At 30.0% G+C, this 15,003-nt stretch overlaps 1 protein-coding gene across 2 annotated transcripts in view; it reads left to right on the plus strand.

Annotated features, from left to right (window-relative positions):
* The window catches only part of Trim9 (E3 ubiquitin-protein ligase Trim9), a 751,598-nt gene that overhangs the window by 697,599 nt on the left and 38,996 nt on the right, over positions 1–15,003 (plus strand). The window contains exons 7-10 of one of the 2 annotated variants that reach the window (XM_075297069.1): positions 2,623–2,754; positions 2,833–2,934; positions 5,996–6,155; positions 11,474–11,506. In XM_075297069.1, the coding sequence (XP_075153184.1) occupies positions 2,623–2,754; positions 2,833–2,934; positions 5,996–6,155; positions 11,474–11,506 (427 nt within the window). The remainder of the gene's footprint in view (positions 1–2,622; positions 2,755–2,832; positions 2,935–5,995; positions 6,156–11,473; positions 11,507–15,003) is intronic. The other variant, XM_075297070.1, reaches the window with a different exon arrangement.

Consider the following 15,003-nt stretch of genomic DNA (forward strand, 5'->3'; position numbering starts at 1 on the left):
AGTTTTGACAAAAATTTCTATAGAAATAAAACAAATTGACAAATTTTCAATAGAAATAAAATTTCGACAAAATTTTCGTTGTTGTTGTTTTGTTTTTTGATTTCAGCTTAAAACCATGCATTGACTAAACTACAAGTGTAGCTTAACCAACAGAGAAAAATAATGTTTGTCAAATTTATTTCGGCAAAGCCCTGTAGACTGCAAGATGGTTGGGTGGACGCACGTTTCGGAATTACTACATTCCTCAACAGCATCCTCTACTTGCAGCAAAACTATCAACCAATTATCAGAATAAATTCAGGCAGTTCACTAAACCCAAAAGTGAACCACACTTGAACCTTCCGAAAAAGGTCTTACATGATAGCCGGCTTATGTCGAAATATATTTTCTATAGAAATAAAACTTTGACAAAATTTTCTATAGAAATAAAATTTTACAAAATTTTCTATTGAAATAAAAATAAAAAATATTTTATAGAAACAAATTTTTGCCAAATTTTCTGTACAAATAAAATGTTGACAAAATTTTCTATACAAATAAATTTTGACAAAATTTTCTGTGGAAATAAAGTTTTGACGAAAATTTGACAAAAAAAAAAAAAAAACAACCAAAAATTTCTATAGAAATAAAAAAAATACAAATTTTCTATAGAAATAAAATGATGACAAAATTTTTTTATAGAAATAAAACTTTGACAAAATTTTCTGTAGAAATAAAGTTTTGACAAAAATTTCGATAGAAACACAATTTTGACAAAATTTTCTATTTCTATTTTTTTGACAGATTTTTATTTAGAAATAAACATTTGCTAAGAAAATTTTGTTTAGTGTTTTTTTTTTTTTGTAAAATTTTCTCGAAATTTTGGTAGATTAGTTTTGGTTCGATTGGCAACCATGTCCCGAGTCGATGGAGTCAGTCCGTCCGTCAGTCTGTGAACACATGTTTGTGATCGAAGTTTTAGCCTAATGGACTTCAAATTGGCACAAATTTGTGTTTTGGTTCAGAATAGATTTTCGAAATCGGCTCCGATTTTTATATAGATGTCATATATATCTTTCGCCAAATATGCACTTATATGGCACTAAGAGATAGAGTTTTATCTTGATGTGCTTTAAATTTTTCACAAGGAATATAATTCGTTGTCGTGAAGTGTGCCAAATTTAGTTGAAATTGTTGCAGATTTAGATATAGCTCCCATATATCATAATTTCGATTTGAACTTATATGATCACATAGGCCAACGTTTTACTCCGATTTACGTGGAACTTTACACGAAAAAAAGTAATATGATTGCTCCTACCAAGCAAGAAGGGGGTTAGGCATCTGGGTCTCCCTTAAATTTATTCGCAAAATTTCTTGGCCAAACAGTGTCAAGAGTAAATTTTCGCCTGGGACTCAAAACTTGAAATATATGATCGTATAGTATGATGGCCAGCACTTTAGAATTCGATTAGCTGGACGATTTTAGAAGAAAATCAGCGAATAAAGTATTTGTGAAACTTAGACGCGTTTAGTGGCACAGCTACATATTCCCTTAATGCGATGTTGCATCTACTGTCCTTAGATATATTGGCCAAACAATCATTTGCAACAACGACAGAATGGCTTAGCGGGATACCCTAGTGCTTGGAAGAAGCTCAGGTTCACAGGGTGATTCTCAAAATAAGGAACGGAGCTGCCAGCCACCCTGGTATTTTTCACCTTTTCTAATTTCCAATAGTGAGACATTGGGTTCACAAATTACTATTTTAATATTTTCTACATTTCGTCTTTGCAAACCAGTGTTACATTTCCTTTGAAATTTTCCTAATAAAATCACCACCGCAGCATTAGCGTCATTGCATGGAATCCTTCCTCTCTTTCTTAGTATATAAATATTATTTACAAAAGGCGTCTTAGAGAAGTCGTCTATACGCAACTTCCGTGTTACGGTTACCTTTGTAAAACGCTCCCTTTGGATTTCGAGGTCCAGACAAATTACAATTCATGTTAATAAGAATAAAAAAGTTTTCTGTCAAAAGGATGCATACGAACATTACCTGGTTAAGATGAAAAGAAACAAAGTATAAAGGACAACAGAAAAAGCACTAAAGTCAACTTCAAGAAATTAAGTTGCAAGTTTTTACGAGGAAAACCTAAAACACATGCAGAAAAAAAAATAATTAAATTGAAAATGTTTTCTCTTTGTAAGATAATGCCACTCTAAAATAGATAGCCTTCAAAAATGGAGAATTTTTCAAACTAAGACAATTTGGACACAAGTCAGTATCCGGGGTACATTATGCCAATATTAAAGAAATATACAAAATGTTCTCTGAGATCTGATTTATGCAGATCGAGTTTTTTTTCTATTCTTCCCTACTTTTTCTCAGTGTAAAACTTTATCTTCTTCATAAAGATTTTCTTTCTACTGTGGCTCCTTAGGACTTTCTTGCAATTTTCTTTTTTTATGTTCAATTGTGTTTTCGTTTTTGTTCTTCCTTCGTTTTGTCGCCTGACTTGAGAGAAAAACATTTTTTAATTAAATCTTTGAATTTATTTTTAAAAAACTTTCAATTCAATTTATGATGATGATGATTTTTTATCGGTTGTTTTTTTTTTTTTTATTTTGTGTTTCTATAGGAATCCTGTATAGAATTCGAAAGACTGGTTATTGCCCAATGTGAAGCCCTTATTCAAGCCATACATGATCGTCGTCAATATCTTCTGGAGGCCATACGTATGGATAAGGAAACAAAAATACGAATTTTAAAGGTAAGTTGGCGTGGTGGTTTTATACAAAAATTTTTAGGGATTTCTGACTGAGTTTTTGTTTTGGATTTTCGTTTGCAGGATCAACAATCAAATTGTACGGGAAAACTTCAACAAACCACAGGCCTCATACAATTCTGCATTGAAGCGTTAAAAGAGACTGATAGTGCTGCATTTTTACAGGTAAGTAAAAAAAATTGGTTTTGAAAAAATGAATTTCTTCAAAACCTGTAAACTACGAATTCCATGGTTTTCAGTACAAATGATATTCGACTTGTGGCTCTATACACCAAAAAAAAAAAAAATATTTTCCCCTGAAAAGAAATTTTGGACAAACGAAATTCCCCTTTTTTATAAAGTATTTTCTTTAAGAGAAAATAGTAAAACCGAAATAATAATAAGCTATTTAACGATTACATTTAATTTTTTATATCCTCCACCATAGGATGGGGGGTATATTAACTTTGTCATTCCGTTTGTAAAACATCGAAATATTGCTCTAAGGCTCCATAAAGTATATATATTCTGGGTCGTGGTGAAATTCTCAGTCGATCTGAGCATGTCGGTCCGTCCGTCTATTGAATCACGCTAACTTCCGAACGAAACAAGCTATCGACTTGAATCTTGGCTCAAGTAGTTGCTATTGATGTAGGTCAGATGGTATTGAAAATGGGCCATATCGGTCCACTTTTACGTATAGCCCCCATATAAACGGACCCCCAAATTTGGCTTCGGATTTGGCCCCAAATCCGGCTGAAATTTGGTACATGGTGTAAGTATATGGTCTCTAACAACTATGCAAAAATTGATCCACATCGGTCAATAATTATATATAGCCCCCATATAAACCGATCCCTCGATTTGGCTTGCGGAGCCTCTAGGAGAAGCAAATTTCATCCGATCCGGCTGAAATTTGGTACATGGTGTTAGTATATGGTCTCTAACAACTATGCAAAAATTGGTCCACATCGGTCAATAATTATATATAGCCTCCATATAAACCGATCCCCCGATTTGGCTTGCGGAGCCTCTAGGAGAAGCAAATTTCATCCGATCCGGCTGAAATTTGGAACATGGTGTTAGTATATGGTCTCTAATGACCATGCAAAAATTGGTCCACATCGGTCAATAATTATATATAGCCTCCATATAAACCGATCCCCCGATTTGGCTTGCGGAGCCTCTAGGAGAAGCAAATTTCATCCGATCCGGCTGAAATTTGGAACATGGTGTTAGTATATGGTCTCTAATGACCACGCAAAAATTGGTCCACATCGGTCCATAATTATATATAGCCCCCATATAAACCGATCCCCACATTTCGCTTGCGGAGCCTCTAAGAGAAGCAAATTTTATCCAATCGGGCTGAAATTTGGTACATGGTGTAAGTATATGGTCTCCCACAACTATGCAAAAATTGGTCCACATCGGTCAATAATTATATATAGCCCCCATATAAACCGATCCTCCGATTTGGCTTGCGGAGCCTCTACGAGAAGCAAATTTCATCCGGTCCGGCTGAAATTTGGTACATGGTGTAAGTATACCATGACCATGCAAAAATTGGTCCACATCGGTCCATAATAATATATAACTCCCATATAAACCGATCACCAGATTTGACCTACGGAGCCTCTTGGAAGACCAAAATTCATCTGATTCAGTTTAAATTTGGTACGTGGTGTTAATATATGGCCTCAAACACCAATGCAAGAATTGGCCGAAGTTATCTGGGAGCCACCGTGGTGCAATGGTTAGCATGCAAAAATCTAGCAACCATGCCAGAATTGATCCACAATAATTATATATAGCCCCCATATAAACCGATCCCTCGATTTGGCTTGCGGAGCCTCTAGGAGAGCAAATTTCATCCGATCCGGCTGAAATTTCGTACATGGTGTTAGTATATGGTCTCTAATGACCATGCAAAAATTGGTCCACATCGGTCCATAATTATATATAGCCCCCATATAAACCGATCACCAGATTTGACCTACGGAGCCTCTTGGAAGACCAAAATTCATCTGATTCTGTTGAAATTTGGTACGTGGTATTAATATATGGCCTCAAACACCAATGCAAGAGTTGGTCGAAGTTATCTGGGAGCCACCGTGGTGCAATGGTTAGCATGCCCGCCTTGCATACACAAGTTCGTGGGTTCGATTCCTGCTTCGACCGAACATCAAAAAGTTTTTCAGCGGTGGATTATCCCACCTCAGTAATGCTGGTGACATTTCTGAGGAGTTCAATGCTTCTCTAATTGGTTTCACTGCAATGTGGAACGCCGTTCGGACTCGGCTATAAAAAATTCAAAATTCGGCAAAATTCAATCGATTCGGTTGAAATTTGGTACGTGATGTTAGTATATGGTATCCAACAACCATGCAAGAATTGGTTCATATCAGTCCATAATAATATTTAGCCTCCATATAAACCGATCCCCAGATTTGACCTACGGTGTCTTTTGGAGAAGCAAAATTCATCCGATCTGGTTGAAATTTGGTACATTGTGCTAGTATATGGCCGTTAACAACCATGCCTAGCTAGGTCCATATTGGTCTATAGTTATATATAGCCCTCAGATGAATCGATCCCCAATCACACAAAAATTGGTCCATATCAAGTTCATAATTGTATATAGCGCCCATATAAGCGACCCCCCTATTTCAATTCTGGCTCTCTACGTACCGTGCAAAAGTCCATATCGATTCGTAATTATTTGTAGACTTACCTATACATACCTTTTTTGTCTAATATATACCACGTATTGACTAATTCACAATTTAGAAAACGATGTTAAGAAGTTTTAAGATACCACAACCCAATTAATTCGATTGTGGATTACAGTCTTTCGTAGAAGATTCTACGCAATCCATGGTGGGGGGTACATAAGATTCGGCCTGGCCGAACTTACGGCCGTATATACTTGTTTTATTTGCTGTTAAAGAAAACTTTTTAATTTCGTTCCTCAGAAAAGAAATCGCTTCTTTCAGAGTAGTCTCGCATTTCGTGATTGATTCTAGTTTTAAATAACAAATTAGTTGAACCAATTAAATTTTTATATCAATAATTTTCAAGATTCAATTAAAATTTTGTGTAATTTCTACAAATTAGTTGAACCAATTAAATTTTTAAATCAATATATAATAATATATTTTAAATCAATAATTTTCAAAATTCTATTAAAATGTTATGTGCTTTCCACAAAAAATAATTAACTTGTTTCTGATTAATTTTTTTCCAGGTTGGCTCAATGCTAATAAATCGAGTTTCCAACACCGATATGACTTGGCATCAGGAAGTTACAAATGCTGCACCCCGTGTATCACCCATTGTGGATTTGACCCTGGATGATGCTTCCGTTTTAAGATCCATAGATAATTTAAATTTCATACAAATGAAACGTAAGTTGAAAAACAATTCAAACACTAACAAAAAAGAATCAAAAAAAAAAACACTACCAAAAGATATACATAAATATAAAAAAAACACTTAAAAAAAAAACAAAAACAAAAAATTAATAAGAAGCACCAATGCACTAAAATTTTCACTTTTTAAAATTTCTAATAAATTCACAATAAATAACAATGTTAACAAACTCCCCGGTAACAACTGACGTTAATGTATTTTCGACAAAAACGAAAAACGTTTCCATAAGTGTAATAACCTAAAAATTTGGTTATAACTTAGCTTGGAAATTTATGACTTCTCATTAACATCCAATCAAATATGGTTATAAGTCACTCGTAAGCTGATATTCTCTACCATTAATATGTGTGTGTGTGTGAGTGAGACATGAAAGTCATCGTTATTTTATAATAATTTGTGATAATTTTTCACTTCGATTGTCGTCAGACAATCACCACCCGCCCACCCCTATTCTCTCTTCTAACCACTTAACCAACCAAGCATATTAATTTGACATCTCACACTCACAGCTGCGACATAACAAATCACATGACAAAGAACATCTAAAAATGAGCAGCCAACATGTTGCAATACTCACCGCAACTCAACACTTTTAACATGTGAAAATATTTCAAGTGGAAATTTGATACTCTTGTAGTTGTTGCTGTCGTCAACATAAAATTTCAAGAGAGCTTCTAACGTTGCAGCAGCAGTAATGCTTCATTTAAGAAAAAACACACACACGAACACAGACATAAAAATTTCACACCTATAGTAGCTATTGAAAATGAATTCCATTTAATGTAATAGGCTAATAAAAGTTTAGTATATATTGTAACAAAAATATGTTATAAATAATCTTTAAAAAAACAAAATTAATTTACATTTGGGTAGTCGAAAATGTAGTTTCGTATGTTGTCAATAGATGTCGCTGGAATCGTACAGCTCCAATGCTACCAATCACTTTGTGTCAAGTTGGAAAGGTGACATTAAAAAACATTAAATTAATTGTGAAAAGTAAAAAAAAAAAACATTACTGTTGATCCAATATTTATAAAAATAATGACGAAATTGACTAAACTTTGATCTTTTTTTTATAAAAAACCAGTCAGTGTAAAATAACAATGGTCCATCACTTTTCGTTCCGGAAATTTTCGATGTGAAACATGCGTCACGCTCTAGCCGAGCTATCGATGAATTTATTGCAAAGATTGGTCAGGAGAGTCTCCCATTGGGACAATGGTAGATCACAAACATCATAGAACAAGTTTTATTCTATAAAGTTCATTATAAATATAAAACATATTTGAGTTGAATACACAAAGAAAATTTCATTAAAATTGAGCCAACGACAGTTTTTCGTTCATACAACGAAAAATTTTCATTAAGAGAATGAAATATTTCGTTATTAGTACGAAATCTTTCATTGTTTAACAGAAAATTCGTCACAATACTGAAACATTTCGTTGTATTAACGAATTTGTTTCGTTAGCTCAATTTTAAAGACACATTTCGTTGATATAACGAAACTTTTCCTATCAGTGAAGGTTGACTATAAATACGAAGAGGTATTTTCGACTACCCAAGTGACCAAACATATGCAACCAATGTCTTCCGAGTGGTATGAAACTGAACGCACCAAAAATAGGAAATTTCTTTAAAATTTTATTTCTATAAAACATTTTGTTGAAATTTTATTTCTGTAGCAAAAATTTCTAGAAATTTTATTTTTATGGAAAATTTTCGTCGAAATTTTATTTTTATACAAAATTTCTTTAAGTTTTATTTCTATAGAAAAATTCGTTGACATTTTATTTTTATAGAATATTTCCAAGAAATCTTATTTCTATAGAAAATTTCCAAAAAATTTTATTTCTATAGAAAATTTCCAAGTAATTTTATTTCTATAGAAAATTTCCAAAAAATTTTATTTCTATAGAAAATTTCCAGTGATTTTTTTTCTATATAAAATTTCGTTCAATGTCTATGGAAAATTTTACACAAACTTTGTTTCCAGAAAAAATTTCCAAGAAATTTTTTTCTATAGAAAATTTAGTCTAATTTGTATTTATACAGGAATTTTCGTCGAAATTTTATTTTTATAGGAAATATTGTCAAAATTTAATTTCTACCGAAAATTTTGCAAAAATTTTATTTCTAAATAAAATTTCGTCAAAATTTTATTTCTATAGAAAATTTCCTAGAAATTTTATTTCATTTTGTAAAACTTGTATTTCTATAGAAAATTATGTAAAAATTTTATTTCTATGATAAGTTTCGTCGAAATTTTTATTGCTATAGGACATTTCGGGCAATTTTTATTTCTTTAAGAAATTTCGTTGAATTTTTTATTTCTACAGGAAAATTCGTTGAAATTTTTCTTCATAGAAAATTTCGTTGTATTTCTATTGAAAATTTCTCGTAATTTTATTTCTACTAAAAATTTCGTCAAAACTTTATTTTTATAGAAAATTTCGTCGAAATTTTTTATTTCTATTTTGTAATTTCCTAAAAATGTTATTTCTTTAGAAATTTTTGGTCGAAATTTTATTTTTGTAGAAAATTTCGTCGAAATTTTATTTCTATAGAAAATTTCCTATAAATGCTAATTGCTATAGAATATTGGAAATGTTATTTTTGTAGAAAATTTCGTCTAATTTTTATTTCTATAGGGTATTTCGTCGAAACTTTATTACTATAGAAAATTTCGTTCAAATTTTATTTCTATAGAAAATTTTGTCGAAATTTTATTTCTTTAAAAATTTTTGTCGATATTTAGTTTCTGTCAAAAAATTCGTCGAAATTTTATTTCTATAAAAAATTTCCTATAAATGTTAATTGCTATAGAATATTAGAAATATTATTTTTGTAGAAAATTTCGTCCAATTTTTATTTCTATAGGGTATTTCGTCGAAACTTTATTTCTATAGAAAATTTCATCGAAATTTTATTTCTATACAAAATTTCATTAAGGTTTTATTTCTACATAAGAATTCGTTGAAATTTTATTTCTATAGAAAATTTCCAAGTAATTTTATTTCTATAGAAAATTTCCAGTGATTTTTTTTCTATTGAAAATTTCGTCCAATTGCTATGGAAATTTTTTTATCACAATGGACTGAATAGTCTAAGTGAGCGTGAATCTTAATCGGGCTGCCACTTTAACCTATGGAAAATTTTACACAAATTTTGTTTCCAAAAATATTGTCCAATTTGTATTTTTACAGGGAATTTCGCCAAATTTTTATTTCTATCGAAATTTTTTTCAAAATTTGATTTCTACCGAAAATTTCGTCAAAATTTTATTTCTATAGAAAATTTTGTAAAAATTTTTTTTCTATGAAAAATTTCGGGCACTTTTTATTTCTACAGGAAAATTCGTTGATTTTTTTTTCATAGAAAATTTCGTTGTGTTTCTATTGAAAATTTGTCGTAATTGTATTTCTACTGAAAATTTCATTGCACTGTATTCCTATAGAGAATTTCGCCCAAATTTGACTTCTATAGAAAATTTCGCAAAAATTTTATTTCCAAGGAATATTTCCTAGAAATGTTATTTTTGTAGAAAATTTCGTCCAATTTTTATTTCTATGTGATATTTCGTCGAAACTTCATTTCTGTAGAAAATTTCGTCAAAATTTTATTTCCATAGAAAATTTCGTCGAAATTTTATTTTTATAAAAAAAATTTTGTGGATATTTTGTTTCTATCAAAAATTTCGTCGAAATTTTATTTCTATAAAAAATTTTGTCGATATTTTGTTTCTATCAAAAAATATGTTGAAATTTTATTTCTATAGAAAATTTCGTCGAAATTTTATTGCGATAAAAAATTTCCTATAAATGTTAATTGCTATAGAATATTAGAAATGTTATTTTTGTAGAAAATTTCGTCCAATTTTTATTTCTATAGGGTATTTCGTCGAAACTTTATTTCTATAGAAAATTATGTTGAAATTTTATTTCTATAGAAGATTTCCTAATTTCCTAAAAATGTTATTTCTTTAGAAAATTTCGTCGAAATTTAATTTCTATAGAAAATTTCATTGACATTTTATTTCTATAAAAAATTTCCTATAAATGTTAATTGCTATAGAATATTTCGTGGGAATTTTTTTTTTCTATAGAAAATTTTCTCAAAATTTTATATTTATAGAAAATTTCCTTGAAATTGCATTTCTATACACAGAAAAAAAATTTCACGAAAATTTTTCCAATTAAAATCTTAATTGAGTTTTAATAAATATTCAATTAAAAATGTTATTTCTACCGAAAATTTTATAGAAATTTTATTTTTATAGAAAATTTTCTGTAGATTTTTTTTTTGTTTAAAATTTTTTTAAACTTTAAATTCTATAAAGAATTTTCTCGAAATTTTATTTCTATATAAATAACATCGTTTAACTTTCAGTTCTCCATGGAATTATGTCGAAATTTTCTTTCTCGTGGTATATTTTTCTAAATTTTATCTCTATAGAATATTTAGTCAACATTTTATTTGTAGAAAAAATATCCTCGAATGTTTTTTGCTATAGAAAATTTCTTTAAAATTTTTTTTCTTCAGAAAATGTTGTCGAAATTTTATTTCTTTATAAAATTTTGACAAAATTTAATTTCTCTAAGGAAATATGTCAACATTTCATTTCTCTTAAAATATTGTCAACGTTTTATATCTCTAGGAAGTTCTGTTAAAATTTTATTTCTCTAGAAAATTTTGTCGAAATTTCATTTCTTTAGAAAATTTTTAGGAAATTTGTTCCAAATTAATTTCTATTAAGATTTCTTCGAAATTTTTGTTTCTCTCTATTCTAATAAATTTTGGAGTAAGGTTCAACCCGTTTGGAAGACATCGGTTCAAACGGTTGTGTCATTTGATATGATGTGTCGTACAAATAAAATAAATTAAAAAAAAAATATAGCCATAGCTTTTAATTTTTTATATTTACAATATTTAATTTTAAACCTTAATAAACCTTGTTTAATAAATTTTTAGTTGAAGATCTTTTCTTATTTACAAACCCTTAATGCCTTATAATATATCACTAAAAAAAACAATTATTAACATTCTCTTTGTCTTTCGATCTCATTTTTTTCATTCATGCTGCTTAAAATAAACTGCGATGCTAACTACATATATGACAAACCAAATCAAAAATCCAAAAATCTTGTAAAATAATCATAAATTGTATCATATTATTGCTATTCTATATTGATTCGAAAATTATTATTATAACATCGAACCATATATGCTTTGCTAATTATGCTAAACCACACAAAAAAAAATGTGTACTACTACTGCCACTTATCATCATTAGCTGCCAAAGATGGAGATGAAAGATTGCCAGCAGGTGAGATGCTTGATGAACACTTTATCAGCAATACATCATCATTTACCACCTCCATTATGTCCACAAATACCGTCATCAATGCCTCATTACTCGATACACTGGCAAGTAATAATGCCGCCAACAACACAACAGCCAATAATTCCATCACCAACCTAACGGCGGCAATGTCTATCAATGATTGCAATAAGACCTCAACATTACGTTCCACCAAATCCAATAAATCATCACTCTCATCATCCTCCTCAACAACACTATCCTTGAAAATGAATGCCTTTAGAAAATTGATCAACTACGATGAATCGATATCATGTACGCATAATTTGCCTATTTCATCATGTTGTATGTATAATTTCAATTATTTTTTTAGTTTTGGATTTTCGCTTTCTCTTTTGTATTCATTTCTTTTGTTAAATTCATATTCACAAAAAAGTAATAACACGTTTGTATTAATTTTATTATTTTGATACATAAAAATTTTGTAATCTCATTTTCATGCATTACACTTAATACTTGTCATTCCATTTCATATTTCTCATTTACAAAATACATTTTATCTAATCATCGTTTAATTTATTTTCACTTATTTTCTAAATGGTTTCTCTTTTTCCTTGGTTGTGGTTTAATTCGTAGATTGTTGAACTTCTCCAAAAAAAAAAAAATGTTTTGTGTACACCCCAAAAATGTTTATACCCTCTACCATAGGATGGGGGGTATATTAAATTTGTCATTCCGTTTGTAACACATCGAAATATTGCTCTAAGACCCCATAAAGTATATATTAGAGGTTTGCATCGAATAACTTTTCACTACATGTATGCAATTCGCTGTCGAATATAGTACATACACTGTCTTTCTCTCAGAGCGCATATAGTGAAGTGAAGAGAACACTTGCTTGTCAAATACCACCAAGTACTTATCCGAAACAACATGTGTTCCGAAAAAAGGAAGAATAAAAATGTAAGTACTTGACAAAAAGTACAACATGGATTCTCTTCACTTCACGTGGTACCACAAGTATTTCTCAGTTAAGGTGAGTACTATGTTCGGCTTTTTCACCAAAACACTAAATTCAAAGTGCAAAGTGCGGCTTTTTCACCAAAACACTAAATTCAAAGTGCAAATACATTTATGAAACCTATTATATTTTGATCGAGTCTTGCCAAATAATGGATGGAAAAGATCCAAGGAATTGTTTGCAAATAATTTTATATTCCTAAATTAATTACTTTAAAAAAGTAACCATGAAAACAAGCTGGTTTTCAGCTTGAAAAGTGAACATAGTACTCAGCTTTATGTGCGAAGCAAAACTTTCCGTTATTATTAATCATAGATATGTATGTATATCACATATTTCATATATTTATGTATGTCACACACCTTAACGTTTGCCGTTCTTTATAACAAACCAAAACATATATTATGGAGAGTAACTGTTTTCTTGTATTTCTGAAACTGCACGTGGTACATGGAGTACACTATAAAGTTTTGTTCTCGCAACATACTCGACGTGATCACTCTGAGTACACTTCAATAAGAGAGAAAGAGGAATATGTAGTGAAGACATCAGAATAGCAACAAGAAGTTACTCGTGGCTTTTGGTGTTCATTAAAATGTGTACCAATTGTTTTGCGACTCTCTCAAATAGATGTACTCATTTAGCAAGTACACGTGTACTCTGCATTTACAAATGGAATTGTGCAGACCTCTACTATATATATACTCTGGGTCGTGGTGAAATTCTGAGTCGATCTAAGCATATCCGTCCGTCCGCCCGTCTGTTGAAATCACGCTAACTTTCGAACGAAACAAGCTATCGACTTCAAACTCGGCACAAGTAGTTGTTATTGATGTAGGTGGGATGGTATTGCAAATGGGCCATATCGGTCCACTTTTACGTATAGCCCCCATATAAACGGACCCCCAGATTTGGCTTGCGGAGCCTATAAGAGTAGCATATTTCCTCCGATCTGGCTGAAATTTGGTACATGGTGTAAGTATATGGTTTCAAACAACCGTGCAAAAATTGATCCATATCGGTCCATAATTATATATAGCCCCCATATAAATCGATCCCCAGATTTGACCTCCGGAGCCTCTTAGAGGAGCAAAATTCATCTGATCTAGTTGAAATTTGGTACGTGGTGTTAGTATATGGTCTCTAACAACCATGCAAAAATTGGTCCATATCGGGCCATAATTATATATAGCCCCCATATAAACCGATCCCCTGTTTTGTCCTCCGGAGCCTCTTGGAGGAGCAAAATTTATCCGATCCGGTTTAAATTTGGTACGTGGTGTTAGTATATGACCGCTAATCGGTTCATAATCATAATCTACCAAAATTTTTTTATATAGAAAATTTTGTCAACAGTTTATTTCTATAGACAATTTTGTCAAAATTTTATTTCTATAGAAAATTTTGTCAAAATTTTATTCCCACAGAAAATTTTGTCAAATTTTAGTTCTATAGAAAAATTTGGCAAAATTTTATTTCTATAAAAATTTTGTTAAAATTTTATTTCTATAGAAAATTTTGCCCAAATTTTGCTTCTATCGAAAATGTTGTCAAAATTTTATTTCTATAGAAAATTTTGTCAACAGTTTATTTCTATAGAAAATTTTGTCAAAACTTTATTGCTATAGAAAATTTTGTCAAAATTTTATTCCTATAGAAAATTTTGTCATTTTATTTCTATAGAAAATTTTGTCAAAATTTTATTTCTATAGAAATTTTTTTTTTAAATTTTATTCCTATAGAAAATTGTGTCAAATTTTATTTCTATTGAAAAATTTGGCAAAATTTTATTTCTATAGAAAATTTGGTCAATTTTATTTCTATAGAAAATTTTTCCAAAATTTTATTCCTATAGAAAATTTTGTCAAATTTTATTTCTATAGAAAATTTTGTTAAAATTTTATTTCTATAGAAAATTTTGCCCAAATTTTACTTCTATAGAAAATGTTGTCAAAATTTTATTTCTATAGAAAATGTTGTCAACAGTTTATTTTTATAGAAAATTTTGTCAAAATTTTACTCCTATAGAAAATTTTGTCAAATTTTATTTCTATAGAAAAATTTGGCAAAATTTTATTTCTATAGAAAATTTTGTGAAATGTTATTTTTATAGAAAATTTTGTCAAAATTTTATTTCTATAGAAAATTTTAATAAAATTTTATTTCTATAGAAAATTTTGATAAAATTTTATTTCTATAGAAAATTCCGTCAAAATTTTTTTCTATAGAAAATTCCGACAAAATTTTATTTCTATAGAAAATTTTGTCAAATTTTATATTTATAGAAACTTTTGTCAAAATTTTATTTCTATAGAAAATTTTGCCAAACTGAATTATATACCCATTTAATCGGTCTTCTTTTGTTTAGTATATACCGCGTATGGACTAACTTATAATTTAGAAGACGGTGTTAGGAAGTTTTAAGATACCTTGCCATCGGCAAGTGTTACCGCAACCCAAGTAATTCGATTGTGGATGACAG

Source organism: Haematobia irritans, chromosome 2 (assembly GCF_050003625.1).
Source record: "Haematobia irritans isolate KBUSLIRL chromosome 2, ASM5000362v1, whole genome shotgun sequence".
Taxonomy (NCBI): Eukaryota; Metazoa; Arthropoda; class Insecta; order Diptera; family Muscidae; genus Haematobia; species Haematobia irritans.